Genomic DNA, 21,088 nt, shown 5'->3' with positions numbered 1-21,088 from the left:
TAAATAAAAATATTCCTGGAGTTCCCATTCTGACTCAGCGGAAATAAACCTGACTAGCATCCCTGAGGATATGGGTTCAATCCCTGGCCTCGCTCAATGGGTTGGGGATCCAGCATGATGTAGGAGCTGTGGTGTAGGTTGCAGACATGGCTCAGATCCTGCACGGCTGTGGCACAGGCCAGCACCTGTAGCTCTGATTCCACCCCTAGCCTGGGAACTTCTATATACCGCAGGTGCAGCCCTAAAAGGCAAATAAATAAATAAATCCCTGATTTTAAAAATACATGTTCACTGTAGAAAACTTGGAAAATACCAAAGGATAAAAGAAAATAAAAAGCACCTGGAGTTCCCTTGTGGCACGGCGGGTTAAGGATCAGGCATTGTCTCTGTACAGATTTGACCATTGGCCCAGGAATTTCCACATGCCACAGGTGCAGCCAAAAAAAAAAAAAGGGCCGCACCTGTATCATGAACTAAGCACCAATAAGCCCACCTTTACCACTTATACACTGGAGTCAGTTCACCCCTCTGGCCTCAGCTGCCTCAGCTGTATGGATGCAACAATAACACTCACCTTGTAAGATTTTTCTTTTTCCCCATCCTTTTTAGAAATTCTGATAAAACACATGCGACCATGGAACCCTGAACTCCATTTCCTTTATTCCCCCAGCTAAAGGCAGATTAAAGCATAGGCCAGGTTGTGGCCAACAGCGCTAATTAACGGGACCCTAAAAGGTCCCCAGTGGGCCCAGGCTGGGGAGAGTGTCGGGGGAGGCAGAGCCGGAGAAGGAGCCCTCAGACTCGACGTACCTGGTGTAAGCCGCCTTCTCCTCCTGGGACATGTTGCTCATAAGAAACTCCTTCAAGGTGCAAGTATTTTCAATCCACTCGATCAGCCCCAGTCTGCAAGGGGAGGGCGGTTATGCACACATGGCCTCCTCTCCCTCACCGTCTCCACGAGGACGTGCCGCACGGGTGACAAGCGCCATCCCGCCAGCTCCAGCTGGTGACCCCCACCCCCGCCTGGCAAAGGGGTCGGGCTTTCCGCTCAGCTGCGGCACCTGGAGGTCATGGGCACCACACGGTATGTCTCCAGCTGCAGGCCCCTCTGGCTGCAGGCGGCGTCGCGGGCCAGCACGCAGTTCATGACCTGGAGCAGCTGCTGAACGCGCTGGTCCTGCCGCAGGTCCTCACCGCCCTTCACCAGGAAGGGGTAGTCCCGCTCATCGTGACCATGGACCACGATGCGCTTCGGTTTCCGGAGAGAAGCCATTACTTTCACCTGTAAAAATTGAGAAGCATTTTAGGTGAAACCGGGGGCAGCACAGCATCTGTCACCAAGGGCCTGCGAGGCTGCTGAGCTGTCCCCAGGGACACAGGCAGGCCACAGAAGAGGGATAGACAGTGAGGGCGGCCAACCTCCCTGCTCCCCGTTCCCGCCCAACCATCATGGCCGAGAAATGCCACCTTCCTGGTGACAAAGCAGCTCACAGCTGGGCAGCCTCACAGCAGGCCGCTCACAACACGCCAACTTCTTACAATGAGTTCACGTCTACACACGTGTGTAACCAACACACACACCCCACACACCCCACTTATTCTTTGCATTACTAGATCCTCAAATATGACCGAAAGGCTGGAAATGTCATATGAAGGTCGCTAAGTTCCTCTGAGGGACATTAAGTGACTCCTGTGCCCAAGGTGCAGCTGGCCACCCTGAGGGCCCCTCACCTACCCGCTCGTCAAACCCGGCGATGCGCGCGTGGTACTCGGGCAGCGGCTTCCCTCCGCCATCGTACTGACCTGAAACCAAACACAGGGGCCCGGCTCGGATGCCGCTGGTGGCCGAGCCCTGAACTTCCCAGCACACCCATGCACTGCTGGGGTCCACGGCCACTGTAGCTGCCACTGGACTGGCCGCGGAGCCGCTCTGCCCCTGGGCAGAGCGGACGAGGCCAGCGACCCTGCCCCCAGCAGAGTCCAGGGTGCATCAGGAGGCCCCAGCTCCCTGCAGTCGTCCTGGGACCGAGTAGGTGTGCAAGGCACAGGGTTAGTGTTCACCATGTGGTCTGTTATCCTCATGACTGGAGCAAGTACCTAAGTCACCATGCTACCGTTTTTCATAATCTCACACGAGATGTGAGAAATCCCACTGTGCTCACATTTGACCAGGACACTGCTGCTCTGTCCCGTCACCTTCCCTCCTCCAGAAGGTGTGTCTGTAGCACCACCTCATCACTTCACGTGGGACCAGCATGTGTCCCAAGAGGTGACATGCACTCTGGCTGTGCAGACACAGTTCCTGCCTTTTACAGATCCTGTATCTATAAAAATTGAAGGTCTGTGGCAACCCTAAGCTGCCAAAAGATGGGTAGCATTTTCCAGCTATAAAGTTTTTGTTTTTTCTTTTAATGGCCAAACCTGCGTCATAAGGAAGTTCCCAGGCTAGGGGTTGAACTGGAGCTGCAGCTGCCAGCCTACACCACAGTCACAGCAACACAGGACCCACGCCGAGTCTGGACCTACACCACAGCTCACAGCAATGCCAGGCCCTTAACCCACTGAGCGAGGCCAAGGATGGAACCCACATCCTCATGGGCACTATGTTGGCTCACTTAATCCTCCAAGCCACAATAGGAACTCCTATAAATTATTTTTTAATTAAGGCCCACACATTATTTTCAGACTCACTGCTCTTGCACATGTAATAAACTTGAGTAAGTGTGAGCACAACTTCATGTGCACTGGGAAACCGCCTGCTTTAATTTGCTTTGCTGCCATGACCGGGGCCAAATCTGCAGTACCTCTGCCGCTGCCTGTGTTTTATTTCTAAAGAGAAGTTATTTGGGGGCAATGTGTGGTATGTTCAGAGGAAATTACCAGTTCTTACTATTAGTGGATGGACATCTGAGCTCTTGTCATTAATTGGGAACGTAAGAGAACTCTAACTTAACTAGACATTTGCTATGTGTACTCTTCATAGTAAAGGTAGATTTTCCTAATGGCGAAGGATACATGGAATTTAAAATTCTTTTGAAGGAAAGAAAACAGTAGAGACTGGATAGCACTATCTTGGAAATGAAGAGCTCCTGCTGCAGCAGGACTCCCCTCAGAGGCCGCCTTGTGGTCCCCGCAGGCCAGCTCACCAGGAACCTCCAGCTCGTCCCGCAGGGCCTCTGCCCGGAAGTCACTCAGCCAGGGCGAGAACTCCTTCAGGTTCCCCGGCGCCTTTGAGGCCCTGCCCATCCTCTCAAGCAGTGAGCTGGTGATGACACTGAAGTCTTGGAGCCTCATGCCGTGCAGCTTGTTACCTCCTCGTCCAAAGTGCTTATCAAATTCTTTTCCAAAAGCCTGAAATCCATAATAATTTACCTTAAGTATTACTGTTTAGTTTGGACTCCTTTTTAAAAATTTAATTAGTTTATTTTTTTGGCCACAACCATAGCATATGCAAATTCCTGGGCCAGGGGCCAAACCTGTGCCACAGCAGTGACAATATGGATCCTTAAACTACTCTGCCACAAGGGAATTCCCTAGTCTGAGCTTCTGAAAAGGTTCTACACTTATTATGACTCTTTAAAATAAACAGGTACTCAGTGATAACTGTTTTTTTTAATGTAGTTTCACTTGCCTGGAATGTTTCAACACTAAAGCACTGAAGCCTACTTTCCGTTTGTTTCTTTGGTGCCTTTGAAAGGATGGAAAGGGTGATGGCTAGGGGTTGAACAGGAGCTGCAGCGCACCCATGCACCCAGCACACCCATGCACTGCTGGGGTCCAACTTTTGGGCATAAATCCTAACAAGGGCTTTTTAAAACTTGGGAAAATCCCAGGAATTCCCTTGTGGCTCAGCAGGTGAAATATTCGACGCTGTCACTGCAGCAGCCTGGGTTAGATCCCTGGCCCAGGACCATCCATGGCTGCAAAAACAAAAGGAAGGAGTTCCCATCGTGGCTCAGTGGAAAGGAATCTGACTAGCATCCATGAGGACACAGGTTCAATCCCTGGCCTTGCTCAGTGGGTTAAGGATCCGGCATTGCCATGAGCTGTGATGTAGGTCACAGATGTGGCTGGCTGGGATCCTGCGTTGCTGTGGCTGTGGTGTAGGCCAGCGGCTAAAGCTCCAATTTGACTCCCAGCCTGGGAACCTCCATATACCAGTGTAGCCCTAAAAAAAACAAAAAAAAAAGGAAGAAAACTTGGCAAAGAGCTTAGTCCTTTAACCTCTGTGGGTCTGCTATGTACCTGCTGACCTAGAGCATTATGGTAACAGGAGTAACTGGACAAGGTACAAAATTAAGGCAGTAATTCAATAAAAATGAACAGCCCACAATTCCTCACTGGAGCAAAAGAGAAAAACATAAGAAAGAAAACACTTTCCCTTAGTGAGGATCTTTCAAGCCATTATTTTGGATCATAAACCAATATAAATATTATTTGGATAATTTGTATTTCTAAAAGCATTTATCAGAAGTTCCCTATTTGGAACATATCAAGTCATTCTTTGTATTAGTTTCTACTCAAATACTATTTAAATTATAACCTCGACATCAAAATTTTTTAAAAAACCTGAAGAGTATATTACTAATGATGACTTAATAGCTGTCAAGATTTACCTGATCGTCTTTAATTAGAAATGTTCCCCCCAATTTAAAACTAACCCCACATCATGAAGCTGGTATAAATGAAATATGCGCTCCATTTTATTTATTTATTTATTTATTTATTTATTTTTGTCTTTTTGCCATTTCTTGGGCCGCTCCCGCGGCATATGGAGGTTCCCAGGCTAGGGGTTGAATCGGAGCTGTAGCCTCCCACCTACACCAGAGCCACAGCAACGCAGGATCCGAGCCGCGCCTGCAACCTACACCACAGCTCACGGCAACGCCGGATCGTTAACCCACTGAGCAAGGGCAGGGACCGAACCCGCAACCTCATGGTTCCTAGTCGGATTCGTTAACCACTGCGCCACAACGGGAACTCCTATATGCTCCATTTTAGACAACCCAGTACAGGAACAGTGACAGGTGGAGGGCCCGCTGTGTCGGGGGATGGTGAGGAGGCGGAGGCGGCTCTGGGCAGCTGCAGAGAAGGGATGGGCTCCCCAAACACACACACACACACACACACACACACACACACGGGGTCCTGTCCACCCTGACGCCCCAGTTGTATGTATGCACTGGGGGCAACTATGCAGAGGCCCTGGACAAACTAAGCGCTCACAGGGGCACAATCAGCCCACAGCAAAGACAAGTGCCTTTCTGATGTGACGTGCACATCGCTCTGAGAATTACAAACCCTAGACTACATGAAACCTTCGCATCTAAGGATTGGACCGAAAGCACAGAATGTAATAAACCCTGAAGTTTTACCCATGGACCTACTTGGCATCATCTGACCTGAAAATACGCCATCGATAGCTTGCAGTGAGCGCAAGATGGAAAAGAAGTTTACAAATTCAACAGACATTTAAACCACAATTACTATCCAGTCCCATCCAATGACTGCACGTGTAGCCGTCCGCCCTACCTGAATAAACCGCCTTCGAAAGCTCCCCAGGCCTGGGACCTGTGGGTCTCCCAAGGCTGCGTACATTCTTTCATACATCTTCTCAATCTTCTTTTTATTGACAGGGGTTTTCTCCAGTTCAACCTTCATGTCCTCCATCCAGTCCTGTGCAGAAGGAAGGAAGTCAGGCCAGCTGCAGGCAGGGCTCACTGGGCTGTGGCTCAGGCGACAGAAGCGGTCATGCTACCTGAAAGAGCGTCTCGGGGTTGGACAGCTGCTCCAGGGCGTTAATGAAGTCCTGAACCACTCCTCCTCGGTCCAACTTAGCCTTAATCCTAGGAAAAAAACCACCAAGCTGAGATGCTCAAGCATCTTCCAAGGATCAAGGCCTATAATTTATATGTATATGATTACACTTACGTATAAACTGTACTTCACCAGTGACATAGCCTAGGGAAGGAGCAATTTAAACCTTCTGTCCAAAACAGAGGTTGCAGAGAGTGTGCCTCTTATGCAGAAGGGAGGTCCCTAGACAAGGCCAAGCCAAGCCCCTGGCAGATGACATGGGCATTCTGGGGCACATGAGCCAACACATCCAGCTCCTCAAGTTATGTGATGAGATCAAAGGCCTTCTGGACATGCTGTCAACACTTCTCTTTCAAGACACCGATCAGCTGAAGCTGGTCTGGTGAGAGAGGACAGGGGCGGGGGGCAAGGGGGACAACCCCCACCCCCACCCCCACCCCTGCCAAGCTGTGGCGAGAGCTGTGCCTTCCTCTGCCTCGTCCCACAGAAGCAGAACAGTCCAATGAGGCAAATCAGCTCTTGACAGAGAAGGTCACTAAAATATCGTGCATTTACCAATGTTCCGGCTGAAGCCCCATCACCGGCTCTGGCAACTGCCCCCACTTACAAATCAAAAGAAGTGAAGAGAATGACACTGAGTCTTAATTAAGAAGAAGGGCCCCCGGAGTTCCCATCGTGGCGCAGTGGTTAACGAATCCGACTAGGAACCATGAGGTAGGTTGCGGGTTCGATCCCTGGCCTTACTCAGTGGGTTAACAATCCGGTGTTGCCGCGAGCTGTGGTGTAGGTCGAAGGTGCGGCTCGGATCCCGCGTTGCCGTGGCTCTGGCGTAGGCCGGTGGCTACAGCTCCGATTAGACCCCTAGCCTGGGAACCTCCATATGCCAAGGGAGCGGCCCAAGAAGTGGCAAAAAAAGACCAAAAAAAAAAAAAGAAGAAGGGCCCCCTGGAGATTAAGAACAATTTCAGGAACCGACCTCAGAAAGCACCCATCTAGTTAGTGTCTCAGCAAACAGATTACTAAGGGCACAAAGGTAGAATGCTTCATGAGTGTAACATTTTAAGATGAAATGTGTTTACAGAAGGAAGGAAATTCTACAGCAAGTAACACACCAGGCAGATAAGCCTATAAGCAGGTGTCTAAGAGCTCCCACCCTTGACAGCAGCTCTAATTAACTTGAGAACAAACATAGGCTCGAACCATACACTTTTTTATAAATGTTCAATGTTTGATCAACCTAATTTTTATTCTATTACCTTGCCACAAATTCCTTGTTCTTATGACCAGCGGAAGTGCCTTTGAAGGAATAGCTTTCGCTGCTTATTATGAATGGGTAGATGATGGCCTGTGGGTAGTGGTCAGCAATGTCCTCCACAGTGCGCTGGACAGCGATGGCTTCGTCCTTGTCCAGCAAGGCCACCATATGGCTGATCCAGCCGATGAACTGCCAGCAAGGAATGGACGAAATCTGAAAAGAGACCTGGGACTTAGTCATGAGGAAGCATTCAGCCTTCCTATAGCAGCACTGCATGTCCACTGTGGAAGTGCCCATGTATATATAGCACGAGCACAAAACAGACAGAGGTCTAGAGAAAAAGCCTGCTCACCTCTCCCTCTCGGTTCCTGATCCACTGGGAACCAGATCCTCCCCAGGCTGTGCACAGAGCCTCCCTTTACAGGAGTGGGATCAGATGAGACGTGCCACTGCTGGTTTTTTTGGATTTACCTTATTTCTTTCAGCATCTGGACAGTATTCCTTATTTCACTAGTGCTCTATAATGAACTTTTAGGGTATTTTCCAATTTTTGCTATCACAGATAACCCTACAATGGACAACCCTCTATGTTTATCTCTTTGTACTTGTGCAATACTCCCAGAGGAGAAATTCCTAAACGAATTCCTCAATTCCTTTTTTTTTTTTTTTTTTTTTGCTTTTCAGGACTACACCTGCAGCTTATGGAAATTCCCAGGTTAGGGGTTGAATCTGAGCTGCAGCTGCCGGCCTACACCACAGCCACGGCAACTTGGGACTTGAGCCACATCTGCGACCTACACCACAGCTCATGGAAATGCTGGATCCTTAACCCACTGATCAAGGCCAGGGATCAAACCCGCATCCTCCTGGATCCTAGTGAGACTCGCTTCCACTGAGCCACAACAGGAACTCCTTCAATTCCTTTTTACTTTTAATGTGAATATTAATTGAAAAAAGCATCACTAGATTTCCCTTAAAGAAGATGTTTTCAGTTTTCAGTTCTAAAAGTGTATCAAATTGACTACTTTCCCAAATCCCTTCCAACACTGGACACGATCAATTTTTAGGAGTTCCCGTCATGGCTCGGTGGTTAACGAATCCAACTAGGACCCGAGAGGTTGTGGGTTCGATCCCTGGCCTCGCTAAGTGGCTTAAGGATCCATTGTTGCCGTGAGCTGTGCTGTAGGTCGCAGACGCGGCTCGGACCTGGTGTTGCTGTGGCTGTGGTGTAGGCCGGTGGCTACAGCTCTGATTAGACCCCTAGCCTGGGAACGTCCATATGCCATGGGTGTGGCCCTAGAAAAGACAAAAAGAAAAAATAAAATAAAATAAAAAAATTTTAAACATATTGTCAATCTAAGAAGTGGAAACTATCTGCCTTTAGTCTATATGTTTCATCATGAGTGAGGCTGGACAGCCTGTGTCACCAGCCCTATGTGCTTGGATCCACGCAGGCCCTCTGCTCCCCTCCCAGGCTGCTTCTTCCGGGGACCGCAAGCCTCCCCTGTCTCTAGCACGTGTGGCAAATGTTTTTCTCCTAGTTTTTCTTTCCAACTTTGTATATGGTATTTTTTAACGATAGAAGTATCAAATTATTTTCCTTTAGGGTTCCTGGTTTTTGTCTCTTCACTCCAAGACCATTTAGAAATTTTGCTCAGATTTTCCTCTAATGCTTTTCCAGGTGTTCATTTCAAGATAAAACATGATGCACTTGGGATGTTGGTAAAACCAGGAAGGACGGAGGCTGAGGCAGCCGTGAGCACAAGCCAGCTGCCCAGCTCAAGTGCCGTGACAACACTGCCCACCACCCCACTTACTTCCTCGCAGACTCAAAATGCCATCTTCATTATCTATAAATACCGTCCGGGGAAAAAATATAATCATAACTTACTGAAATATCTTTGAGAAAAACGCCTATGTGCTGCATTTTTGAATTCACTTGAATCTCCTGTCTAGGACCTACTGGAAAGTCCTACCACGCCAAGCACACAGACACTGAGGCCTGAGCTCAGCAACCGGCACTGTTTATAAGCCTGCTGTGCAAGTCAACAGCAGCTCGTCACCCTTTCTGAACCACGACGTTGCTCATTCAAAGCTTGGCCCTATTTTCCAGTTAACCATCCAGAGAAGCCACAAAGGGGCCTTTCTGATGCCCCTCCACCATCAGCTAGCCCTGCCTGGCGGAGAGACCAGTCTGGGCGGGACCTCAGGTCCTGGGACACCCGCTGAAATGTTCTCCTTTTCTCGCTGCGGGGCAGTGACCTGAGCGTTACAGATCAGCTCGGTCCTGACAGGCAGCTGACTGTGGGCCAGGGCTCCATCTGCCCAGATGCCCCACCTCTATTTCCTGGGTCCTTGTCAGATGCAGGGCTCAGATCGACAACCACAGAGGAACGTGGGTCTGACACTCTGATGACATGTGTTCTTGGAATGGAGCACAATTCAGTGGTGAGGAAGTGCCGCAGTAAACGCGCTTCTCACGTCCCGCGTCTGGCTGGAAGCAGGCCTGTGTCCTCAGGTTCAGTCACGCTCCCTTCCGCCAGAATGAAGGCACTGACCTCTCTTGTCATCAGGCTCAGGGTCTCCTCCGGATGCTGCTCCACTATCTGCAGGAGCCTGGGGAACTTCAGCCGGGCTTCGCTGGAGTCTAACTTCAGAGCTTTCAGCGTACTGTCCACCACGCGGGCTGGATATGCCTGCACGTCTGCAGACCGGAAGACTGGCGAGGACAGGAAAGGAGAGACAGTGTCAGCGGACCCCAGCAGACATCAAGTGCAGATTCGGCAATGGCGACATTCCCCTCTGGGCTCGCGTTCTGTGGTCACCATGCCCTTTCCAACAACTACACCAGCTCCACAGACACCAAGCTGGACTGTGTGTACGGCTTCTGTCCGAAGCTCCCCTCTTCCATGGGGGGAAGCCCAGCTTGCTTCCTGGCTGGAACAGAAAAGGCAGTGCAGCCACTGGTTACTGAGCTCATTCCAGGAGCAGGAGGCTGGCCGCAGAAGCCACTGACACACGTGTCCGTTAAGCCGAGAGAAGGACGGACAGCCTGACTCTGCTCACTTGCAGCCACAGTGCGGGCACTGTCACAGGCTCTTAAAAAGACAGGGCTTCTCTGAGAATGTGAGTCATTTAAAACCAGAGGAAACCGGAAGGATGCACAAGACCCTCAGACTCTGCGCTGATGCAGGAGACACTCACCGGCCGGGCCCTCCTCCTGCGTGCGGAGCTGCTGGTCACAGAACTCGGCCAGCGTCAGGTAGGCGTCTATCATCGCTGCCACGGGCCCCCAGCCCTGCGTGGAAGGCCCGGCCTCCTCCTCCACTGTCCGCACGGCCTCCGAGAGGTGGTGGAAGGCTCTCTGGTACAGACCTGCAGCCACCTAGAAATTCAGACCCCGAAACCTGAGGGGGCCTGGCTTCCGCACCAGGACCCGTCGGCCACGGGCACACAGAAAGCTGGTCAGGTGCACAGGCCAGTCTGCCAGGGCTGGGAAGGGCCTAAAGCCCAGGATGACGCAGCCCGCAACTACATGTGGCTGAACAGCCCTGGTCACAGGCTGCGGGCTGAGACACTGGGGTGGGGGGAGGCGTTGGCAGGGACACTGTGGGGGAGGCTGCAGGCTGGGACACTGGGGGGAGGAGGCGGGGACACAGATACAGTGAGTGGGACACGGCGGGATGAGGAGCACCCAGGAACCTCCAAAAACACAGCATCACCTGAGAAAAGTCAACAAAGCCACAAACTAAATAAACAAGCAGAAAAACTCATTCTGCCACGAGCAAGTGGGGTGTCTATGGGACCAGTGGTGAGACTCCAGCAAGAGGATTCATGGAAGAACTGCCCACATCGGTCCAACACAGACTTCCCATTTTTAAGACTAAGAAAAATTGTGTCATTCAAATAACCAGGAAACACACAGAGTATGTCATTTTTCCAATAAGAAACTTGGCTGTGGGTAACTGTCAAATACACCTTAAAAACACAAAGCAAGAGTCACAGCATCTTTCTGCAGCAGTGTGCAGGGTAGAGACACACACGGGTGTTCAGAGCTCACTCCCACCTCCTCTGCGCCCTCCGAGCTGGATCCAGAAAGCTCCACGACCCTTCTGGCCTTGCTCGCCTCGATTTCTGCAAGGCAGGCGGGCTCGCTGCTGAGCGCGTCAGCCATGATCCGGTACGTTGTGCCCAGGAGAACGTTCTGGTCCCAGGAGGACGGAAGGTTCCCACTCGAGTCACTCAGAGTGCTCTCACCTGCTGGTTAAACACACACCCACACCACATATGCACACACACACCACATACACACACACATGCACCACATATACACACATATGCACACATACACCACACAATACACATATACACACACATACACACACGCACCACATATACACACATGCACCACATATACACACATACATACACACACACCACACAATATACACGTGCACGCATACATACACACACACCACGTATACACACATACGCACAAACACACCACATACACACACACATGCTCACCACATACACATATGCACAATACACACCACACATACACACACACCACATATACACACAATACATACCGCATACACACACATATACACATACACACCCACACCATATACACAAACACAATACACACCACACATACACACCAGGCAATAGACACCACATATATACACATACATACCCAGCCACACACACATATACATACATACACCAACCACACGCACACACACAATTTTTTGAGAATACCACAAATTAAAAAGAAGATATTCATAATGTACAAATGCTGTTTTCTATTAAGAAACCAATTAAAATAAATCCTGAAGATATAAGAAATTGACTTCAAGCATTGGGAATTTCTTGAACTCACATTAATGAAAAACATTCTTTGTCAATAGTAACCACAGTTGATCAAGGCTCAACAATCAAAACACTGAATACATATCTTATCACGTCACTTATGATGGAGGATAATGAGAGAAAAAGAATATATACATGTATATGTGACCGGGTCACCTTACTGTACAGCAGAAAATTGACAGAACACTGTAAACCAGCTATCATGGAAAAAACAAATATCATTTAAAAAATAAAAACAACACCGAATACACTGTCATTCAAGCATTACCCTCTGCTTTTCTCAAAGCACCTCTGTTGCAGAGAATAGACAGGGCTCGAATGCCCCCTGCATCTACACTAATGACCCAGTTTTGTTTTTGTTTTTTGTTTTTTTTTTGCCTTTTAGGGCCGCACCCACAGCACATGGAGGTTCCCAGGCTAGGGGTCTAATCAGAGCTATGGCTGCCAGCCTACACCACAGCCACAGCAATGCCCGATCCGTGCCATGTATGCAACCTACACCACAGCTCACGGCAACGCCAGATCCTTAACCCACTGAGCGAGGCCAGGGATCGAACCCGCATCCTCATGGATCCTAGTCGGATTTGTTTCCACTGCGCCATGATGGGAACTCCATGACCCAGATTTTTAAACTTACAGCCGATAAAGCAACAGTGACCAGTGCAGTCCAAGGTCTAGGGCTGGTCTTCCCATGTGGCACTAACTCAGCTCTGGTCAAGCCTGCAGCTTGCAGAGGTCGAGAAGCAAGGGCAGCCACCCAGGAGGTCCAGACAGCCACACTCCTGTGCCCTCAGACAGGTGATCACAGGAATAGCCCTGCACATTTCCCAGGGCTGTTACCAAAAACAAGCAATTACTGTCACCAGGATTAAATGGTATCTCAGTGTCGGCAAACTCCTCCCCACCCCACCCCCAGCCCAAAAACCATCAGAAATGGCTGAGCAATCACAGGATGATTTCTGATCCTGAGGGCACTGTGGAAGTGCGTCCCAAGTGCTGCTGCACCTGGAGGCAGTGCCCGATGGAGTCAGCTCAGGACCGTAGCCCTGGACGTGTGCATGGGACCCGGTCCACGCAGGCCCCTCAGCCTTAAAGGCAGTGTCGTCAGAGAAAGAGAAGAGGCTTTCGTGTTTAATTTTTAAGGCAGTTCTCATATGTAAACACAACATTTTCAGAATAATTAAATATTACATCCAAAATTTGGCTAGGTATTAAAGAGAACATTTTTATCACTTTTTGATTTGTTTTTATTGAAGGAGAGTTGATTTACAATGTTGTGCCCATTTCTGCTGTAGAGCAAAGTGACCCAGTCATACATGGATATACACTCCTTTTCTCACGTTATCTTCCATCATGTTCTACCCAAGAGATTAGCTATAGCTCCCTGAGCTGCACAGCAGGACCTCACTGCGTATCCAGTCTAAATGTCATCGTCTGCATCTAACCCCAAACTCCCCGTCCATCCTGCTCCCTCCCCATCAGCAACCACAAGTCTGTTCTCTATTCTGTGAGTCTGTTTCATTCTGTATACAGGTTCATTTGTGCCATATTTTAGGTTCACATGTAAGTGCTTTCATAAAGAGCACATTTTTTATTTCAACTTTACTTTGTAAAGAAATAAAAGCTCCAGAAGTCATATTCAATAGTATGATTAGGACACAAAGTATCTTGGCTCTAAATATTTATAAATGTTTACACACTTTAATTCCCACGCAGCGCCCGGCGCATGTACCCACCCAGCAGGGAGACGGTCCTCAACACCGTGCAGAGCTGCTCGGATGGGCGCTGGGCCCGGGCGCGGCTGTGGCTGAGCTGGCAGTAGCTCTGCACCCACTGCGCCAGCCAGTCGTCCCTCGTCCTGGCCTCTCTGTGCAGCTCCTTCAGCAGTTTCATGGCGAGTGAGAAGTTGCTCTGCACGCAGAAGAAAGAGCGCGTCACGGAACGCAGGTCTGTGCCTGACCCACAGTGAGGCCACAGGAGTCTGGAGCGGGCAAGCTTTATTGCAGGCCACGCGAGGAAACTGTTGGCCCGTGCCCGAAAACCTGGACTCCCCCGAGCCTTTAGCAAAGCTTTTCAGAGAAAGGTGAGGGAGGGGCATGGCAAGTTGCTGCAAACTTCCTGGTGTTGGATCCTTCGCTCCTGAGGCTGCCCAGAAGGATATACCTGTAAGCCCCTATCGAACAAATGTCACCCTCTGTTCTGCCACTTTTTAATCTGAAGGTGTAACACACAAGGAAGGAAAGGGAAGGGAGACATTAAACTCTGTCTCCACGACTCCTGGCAGCTGTTAACCATTAACAAATCCTATAGGCAAAGCATCATCACCACCCTTTATCTTACTTCTTCAAGGTCACAAGCATCTTCAGCTCTGGGAGGCCTCTGCTGTCATTAGATTTCAGAGGTGGGGCTGGGCTGGCCAGTGGGCAGGTGGCATGGTCTCAGCAGGTCACAGCCCATAGCCTCGCCACTCCCAGCTCCCTCAGCAGCCCGGGGCTGGAGGGCCTAGAGGGCCCGGGAAAAGGCTGCAATCCGCTCACGCCGCCCACCACCAGGGGCACCGCTGTTGGAGGAGGGGGACCTCTAACTGGCACTAAGGGTCACACACACTAAGGGCTGCGCCCGCCCCTATTACAAAAGCAGCAAGCTGACACATGGGACAACTTAGAAGTCCCTGCACACAAGGAGTTTTCTCTGGCCTTTGGGACATGACCCTCCTTAGAGCAGCGACGGCATGGCCTTGGCGTCAGTCACAAGGGTGTCTGTGTATTTACCGTGGGGACGGGCTCAAGGACCGCACACAATCTGGTGTCTCCAGGAACCACCAGGCTGGGCAGCCACCACTGTCGCCCAATTCTAGAACACACTCACCGACACACACGGAAGCCACTGCCCAGCCTCTGGACCCTCCCCACAGACAGAGTGAGAAGGTGGGTGCTGGCTCTGCGTGTGGGGTTATCAGAACTTTCTTCCTTTCGCTGGATAAACCTCAGTTTATTTATCCATTTACCTAGTGATAAACTTTCACCTTTTTCCACCCTCTGGCTATTCTGAATAATGCTCGTTTTGCTAATTCGCTTGAACGTAATCTGCTCGCAAACTTCTGGATGGAGGTATTCGCCTCCTCATCTCTCTGGGTGCAGGGCGAGACGGGGGCCTGCTGGGCCACTGGTGACGGGGCTGGAGGAGCTCACAGAACGAACCCCCAGTGGCCCCACACCTGCCATCCTGGGGGGGCCATGGCCCCTGCTGTGGTTTGATCTGCATCTTCTTGATGGCTCATGGAGCTGAGTCTTTTCATGGGCTCACTGGCCACTTGTGTCTTTTTGGGAGAAATGTCTAATCAGATCCTTTGCCCATTTTTCACTGGGTTGTTCAACTTTCTGTTATCCGGCTATAAGGACTGATGTATGTATTTTGGATAGTGGACCATTCTTAGCTACGGGATTTCCAAGTATTTTCTCCCATCTTATGGGTTGTCGCTTCATTTTCCTGGGTGTGTCATTTGAGGTGGAGAAGTTTTCAAAGTTCAATTTATCTAGTTTTATTTAGTCGGTTGTTATGTGGATATCTTTGAAATCTAACTCTGTGTTAAGCTTCAAAGACACGGACATCAGACCTGTGCCTGCCTAGTCACCTCCCCTCCACCACTCAGACGAAAACCCCAAGCCTCATCATTCCTGCTGATCCTGGCTTGTCCCAACTGCATCTTCCCGCCCCCACTTCCCACATGGTCTCTCTGGCCGGCCCCTCAGCAGCCTCCGCTGTGTCCCTCGAGCCTCCAGGCCTAGTTCCTGGCCACATGCTCCATAGTCCACCTCAAACCAGCATCGCAAGAAAACCCCTCCGCTCACAGCAGACCTTAGCTCCCAGTCTCTCACTTTCAGGATTCTGTCTGAATGCATCCAGGACCATTCTCTCTTGCTGTTCCCCCTGCTGCCGCCTCCAGGGAGCCTTCTTTCCCCTCCTCCCCCTTCCTGCACCTCCAGCACCCACTGTCCCCTCTGAGATGAGCCCCTCATCTCCTGCTGAGAAGCCACATGCCCTAGACCATGGCCACTGCTGCTGCACCAGGAGCTGAGGATTTGGAGGAGATGGCCAGGCCTTATGGGAAAAAGCATCTCCTTTCTTTCTGTGGGAAATCTGTCAGGGAGAAACTAATTCCAGGATGATGCAGTGGGGAGGAAGTAAGACAAGAAAAAGCTGCTTCCAACTTCGAAGGGCGAGCCCGGAGCTGCCAAAGAGACTCATCCTGTGGGATCTGAGGCCAAGACCCGTGTGGACCGGGAGACCAGGGCTGAAGCACGTCCTTGGCAGAGTGTTTGAGAGCAGCTGGAAGTGGCTCCTCCAGACTTGTCATTTGAGGAACTGATATATGTCCTTTATTCACTTAGGCCGCTCTGGGCTGGGCTTTCTGTTATTTGAAATATAAAAATTCCTAACTGATACAACACCCATCTTAAAGAAAAACCTGTAACTGAGCACTTAAACCCACAAAACAGAAATATTATTTCTATCAGAATTACATTCTTTGCTTTACAACAGCAATCAGACCAAGCTCCCCTAAGACATTCAAATATGATTTAATTACACAAAAAGTATGATCTAAACAGTTAAAATGTTTATACACAACTTTTAAGCAAAGCACACTTGCATCAAAAAATGACAGATTTCCACAAACTAAACCTAAATACAATTTGTAACTAACTGGCAAGCATTCATTTTGTTGAACAAGAGAATACCTGAAATTAGCTTTATTTTCTAATAATCGTTTTGAAATAATTAACAAGTATAGAGTAAACTACAGAGGCTTTTGGAAAATTTTAAGTGTTTCTTCAAGTTTACCTTCTTATAAACAAACAAGCAAACAAATCTAACAACTCAGACACGGCTCGGATCCCGCGTTGCTGTGGCTCTGGTGTAGGCCGGTGGCTACAGCTCCGATTGAACCCCTAGCCTGGGAATCTCCATATGCCGCGGGAGCGGCCCAAGAAATAGCAAAAAGACCAAAAAAAACCCAAAAAAACAAAAAACAAATCTAACAACTAAAATATCCCTCAGCCTTAGATTCTACTGTGTGAAGAAAGCCAAGTTCAGAAGCGCCTACCTTCTGAAAAAAGGACAGACTGAACTTCTTTGCAGAACAGATGCTGACTCAAAGACACTGAAAAACTTACGGTCTCTGGAGGAGACAGTTTGGGGGGTGAGGGGATGTGCCTGGGCTGTGGGATGGAAATCCTGTGAAATCAGATTGTTATGATCATTATACAACTACAGATGTGATAAATTCATTTGAGTAATAATAAAAAAAAAAGCAGCAGCAGCGCCTACCTGCTTTCTCGCACCTGCTATCATTTCCAACTTCATGGAGAACTTGCAGCTTGAGATCAGAGACTGAGCCTCCTTCTCCACCTGGTGCCCAGGGCCCCCACCTCCGTCCACACCCACATCTGCATCATCTGGAAGCAGAGCAAGCTTCTCCTCTATCTTGCTGAGGAAGAAACAACTACACAAAACAAGACAACGACAATTAATGCCAGACCCATGAAAGAAATCTCTGACACACAGGAAGCTACTGGGTAGCATTCAGACAGAAACGCTACACTCATTCAAACTGTGCTCATTTTTGGACTGTAAATATACATTCTCAGTACTGGATTTAATCTCCATTTTAATTAACCAACTCCTGGAAGATCACTAGAATACTTCAAGAGAATTTTCCAGGTACCGGCCACGGCTTCCACCTCCGCAAAAGTAAAGTATTCACACCCATAACCTGCTCTCTGAACAAACGGACAATAGAGCCTGTGTTGCATCATATCCATTTTTCTCCTTTTATCTCCAAACCCAAAGTCTTCTTCCCAAAGGGGGACAAGGTCAAGCATCAAGCAGGCCATAGCCACTGGGAACAGTGACAACAAAGTCATAGAGCTGAAAGGTTGTTTTGATTTGTAGCATGATTTATATATGACTTGGTTCCCATGATTTTATTTTCATTATTTTCATTGCCAGTAACACTGACAAAGGACCTAAGTATGGAAAATGTACCCCTCATCAATAATTAACTACTAGAGACTCTCATACTAAGTGAAGTAAGTCCAAAGGAGAAATACAAACATCATATGATATCACTTACATCTTGAATCTAATATATGGCACAAACGAAGCTTTCTACAGAAAATGAACAAACTCATGGACATGAAGAACAGACTTGTGGTTGCCATGGGGGAGGGAGTGGGATCGACTGGGAGTTTGGGATTAGGAGATGCAAAGTCTTGCACTTGGAATGGATAAGCAATGAGATCCGCTTTATAGCATAGGGAACTATATTTAATCAACTGTGATAGAACATGATGGAAGATAATGTGAGAAAAAGAACGTATATATAACTGGGTCACTCTGGTATACAGCAGAAATTGACAGAACATTGTAAATCAACTGTCATTCTTTTTTTAATAATTAGCAAAATTTCTATTCATCCAGGGACTAGTTTCAATTTTCTTAGACATACTGTAGCCACATCTCTCTTGTTTGTCTTGTTTTTTCCTCAACACACAACCTGTCATTCATCTGCTTCTATGCCCCCATCCCATGCCCAACACACACGTGCCCCCTCCCTCCCAAAGCTAAGCAAGCAAAGGGGGTGGAAACTGGGTGCTGGATAAGCCTCTGGAAAAACAAGTAATGGGGGACATGGAATGTTATGCTGTGGCACAAACATGGCCTGGGCCCCCAGAGGTGTGGGGACAGCGGAAGGCATTCCACTCCAGGTAGCACAGACCATGACATCCCAGAGAGAAGGCACAAATTAAACCAAGGCAGAAGCTCCCAGTACTGTGTCCCTGCTGGGTTCCTGTACTAGCCTGGGGGGGAAGGAGCATGAAAGACTCATCTTCCTAAAGTTTAGAGAGTCCTGGTTCTTGTAGGGCCATGTAAGCCCCTAAAGCCATCCTTCTGTTGATGACAACTAGAAACTCTGGAGAAAATGCACCTATAACCACCCAATGAACCTGAGAGTAAATAAAACACAGCCAACTTCAGGTGGAAGGAAGTCAAAGTCAGAGAAGGCTCTGCCACTGGGATGAGTTGCCCGCATTTTCTCTCCCTCCTTCCAGGTCTGCCAGCAGGGTGACCATGACATGGAGTGTACCAGCCCCAGGGGCTGGGATTCTGTGCTGTGCCTGGAGAGACCAAAGGCTGGAAGAGGAGGCCTGGAGGGGCAGCACCAGAGAAGAGAGCCTCTAGCTCCTGACGGACATGTGCGTAGGACTGACTCAGAACCAAACCGAGACCTGAGCCAACAGAAAGCATGACAGAGTCCACATCCAAGTCCACAAGCTGCTGGAACAGAATCTCCCTCATTCACGCAAACAGCATAAAAGAGCTGAGCCCACACAGCGGGGCCTCCAGAGTGAGTGCACCACCTCTTCTACCCGCTCTGGGCCAATGCACACAGAGCTGCCTCCACGTCGTGGCCACTGGAAACGGTCGAGCCTGATTTTCTGACACATCACACAAGGGAAAACCTCCCTCCCCCAGTAAGGTGAAGTTCTCAAAAGAAAATTTTCAGGGAGTTCCTGTTGTGGCTCAGTGGTTAACGAATCCGACTAGGAACCATGAGGTTGTGGGTTTGATTCCTGGCCTTGCTCAGTGGGTTAAGGATCTGGCATTGCCATGAGCTGTGGTGTAGGTCACAGACACGGCTCGGATCTGGTGTTGCTGTGGCTCTGGTGTAGGCCAGCAGCTGTAGCTCTGATTAGACCCCAGCCTGGGAACCTCCATATGCCACGGAAGCGGCCCTAGAAGAGGCAAAAAGACAAAAAAAAAAAGAAAGAAAATTTTCAGGAAACATAGAATGGATAAACAGCAAGGTCCTACTGTGTAGCACAGGGAACTATATGCAATATCCTGGGATAAACCATCATGGAAAAGAAAATGAAAAAGAATGTATGAATATATATAAACGAATCACTGTGCTGTACAGAAGAAATTAACACAATGCTGGAAATCAACTATACTTCAATAAAATAAATTTTTAAAAAAGACAAACTTTTCAGGATGGGATGATACATTCAAAATATCAAAAGAAAAGAATAAATAAATAAAAGACCTGTCAACCAAGAAGACAATACCTGGAAAAGCTGTCCTTCAGAAATGAAAACAAGACAGGCTTTCCTGAACAAACAAAAGCTGAGGGGTACTTTACTAGGCCTCCCTGCCTTATAAGAAATGCTAAGGAGAGTTCTTCAAGCAGAAATATAAAGGTGGGCATTCCCGTCGCTGCTCAGTGGAAAACAAATCTGACTAGTAACCATGAGGACACAGGTTCAATCCCTGGCCTCACTCAGTGGGTTAAGGATCCAGCATTGCCGTGAGCTGTGGTGTAGGTCGCAGATGTGGCTGGGATCCCGAGTTGCTGTGGCTGTGGTGTAGGCCGGCTGCTATAGTTCCAATTTGATCCCTAGCCTGGGAACCTCCATATGCCACAGGTACAGCTCTAAAAAGATAAAGAAAGAAAGAAGAAAGAAAGGAAGGAAGGAAGGAAGGAAGAAAGAGGTGTTAATTAATATCACAGGAACACATGAAGTTAGTATAAAACCCACTGGTAACCATACACATAGATTCTCCAGTATGGTGATGACGGTATTTAATTCAGTGACAACTCTACTTTAAAATTTAAAAAACAAATATGTTAAATATAACCACAACTTCAATAATCTGGTATTGGGTACATGATATAAAAATATGGAAGAGTTCCTAGTGGTCCAGCAGTTAAGGATCCAGTGTTGTCACTGCTGTGTTGTGGGTGTGATCCCTGGACCAGGAAATTCTGCATGCTGCAGAGGCAAAAAAAAAAGTAAATTGTAACATCAATAGCTTAAAATGTAAGACGATGAGGACATAAAAGCATAAAGTTTAAGAATGTTATCACAAGTAAGTTGTTATCAGCTTAAAATCAGGTTACGAGAGCATTTACGTAAGCTTTATGGTAACCACACAAGAAAAACCTGTAGTGGTTACAGAAAAACTCACTATAAAGAAGTGAAAGCACAGCAAACAAAAAGTCATCAAACCATAGGAAGAGAGCAGGATAAGCAGCCAGGGGTGACGGACCCTCAACAGTAAATCCTCACCTACTCAATG

The 21,088-nt window shown here is 48.6% G+C and overlaps 1 protein-coding gene across 4 annotated transcripts in view; it reads right to left on the bottom strand.

Annotated features, from left to right (window-relative positions):
• Positions 1-21,088, bottom strand: part of PRKDC (protein kinase, DNA-activated, catalytic subunit) — a 156,423-nt gene that overhangs the window by 6,409 nt on the left and 128,926 nt on the right. For 2 of the 4 annotated variants that reach the window (XM_047783945.1, XM_047783947.1), the window contains exons 69-80: positions 17,276-17,450; positions 13,684-13,858; positions 11,139-11,332; positions 10,277-10,457; positions 9,631-9,791; positions 7,074-7,285; positions 5,759-5,846; positions 5,533-5,676; positions 3,147-3,351; positions 1,736-1,803; positions 1,062-1,282; positions 811-903 (exon numbers count right to left, since the gene is read on the bottom strand). In XM_047783945.1, coding sequence (XP_047639901.1) covers positions 811-903; positions 1,062-1,282; positions 1,736-1,803; positions 3,147-3,351; positions 5,533-5,676; positions 5,759-5,846; positions 7,074-7,285; positions 9,631-9,791; positions 10,277-10,457; positions 11,139-11,332; positions 13,684-13,858; positions 17,276-17,450 — 1,917 coding nt within the window. Of the gene's footprint in view, positions 1-810; positions 904-1,061; positions 1,283-1,735; positions 1,804-3,146; positions 3,352-5,532; positions 5,677-5,758; positions 5,847-7,073; positions 7,286-9,630; positions 10,010-10,276; positions 10,458-11,138; positions 11,333-13,683; positions 13,859-17,275; positions 17,451-21,088 lie in introns of those variants that run through there. The other 2 variants (XM_047783946.1, XM_047783948.1) reach the window with 2 other exon arrangements.

This window comes from Phacochoerus africanus, chromosome 6, assembly GCF_016906955.1.
Source record: "Phacochoerus africanus isolate WHEZ1 chromosome 6, ROS_Pafr_v1, whole genome shotgun sequence".
Classification (NCBI taxonomy): Eukaryota; Metazoa; Chordata; class Mammalia; order Artiodactyla; family Suidae; genus Phacochoerus; species Phacochoerus africanus.
This window is presented reverse-complemented; position numbering and strand designations above follow the sequence as displayed.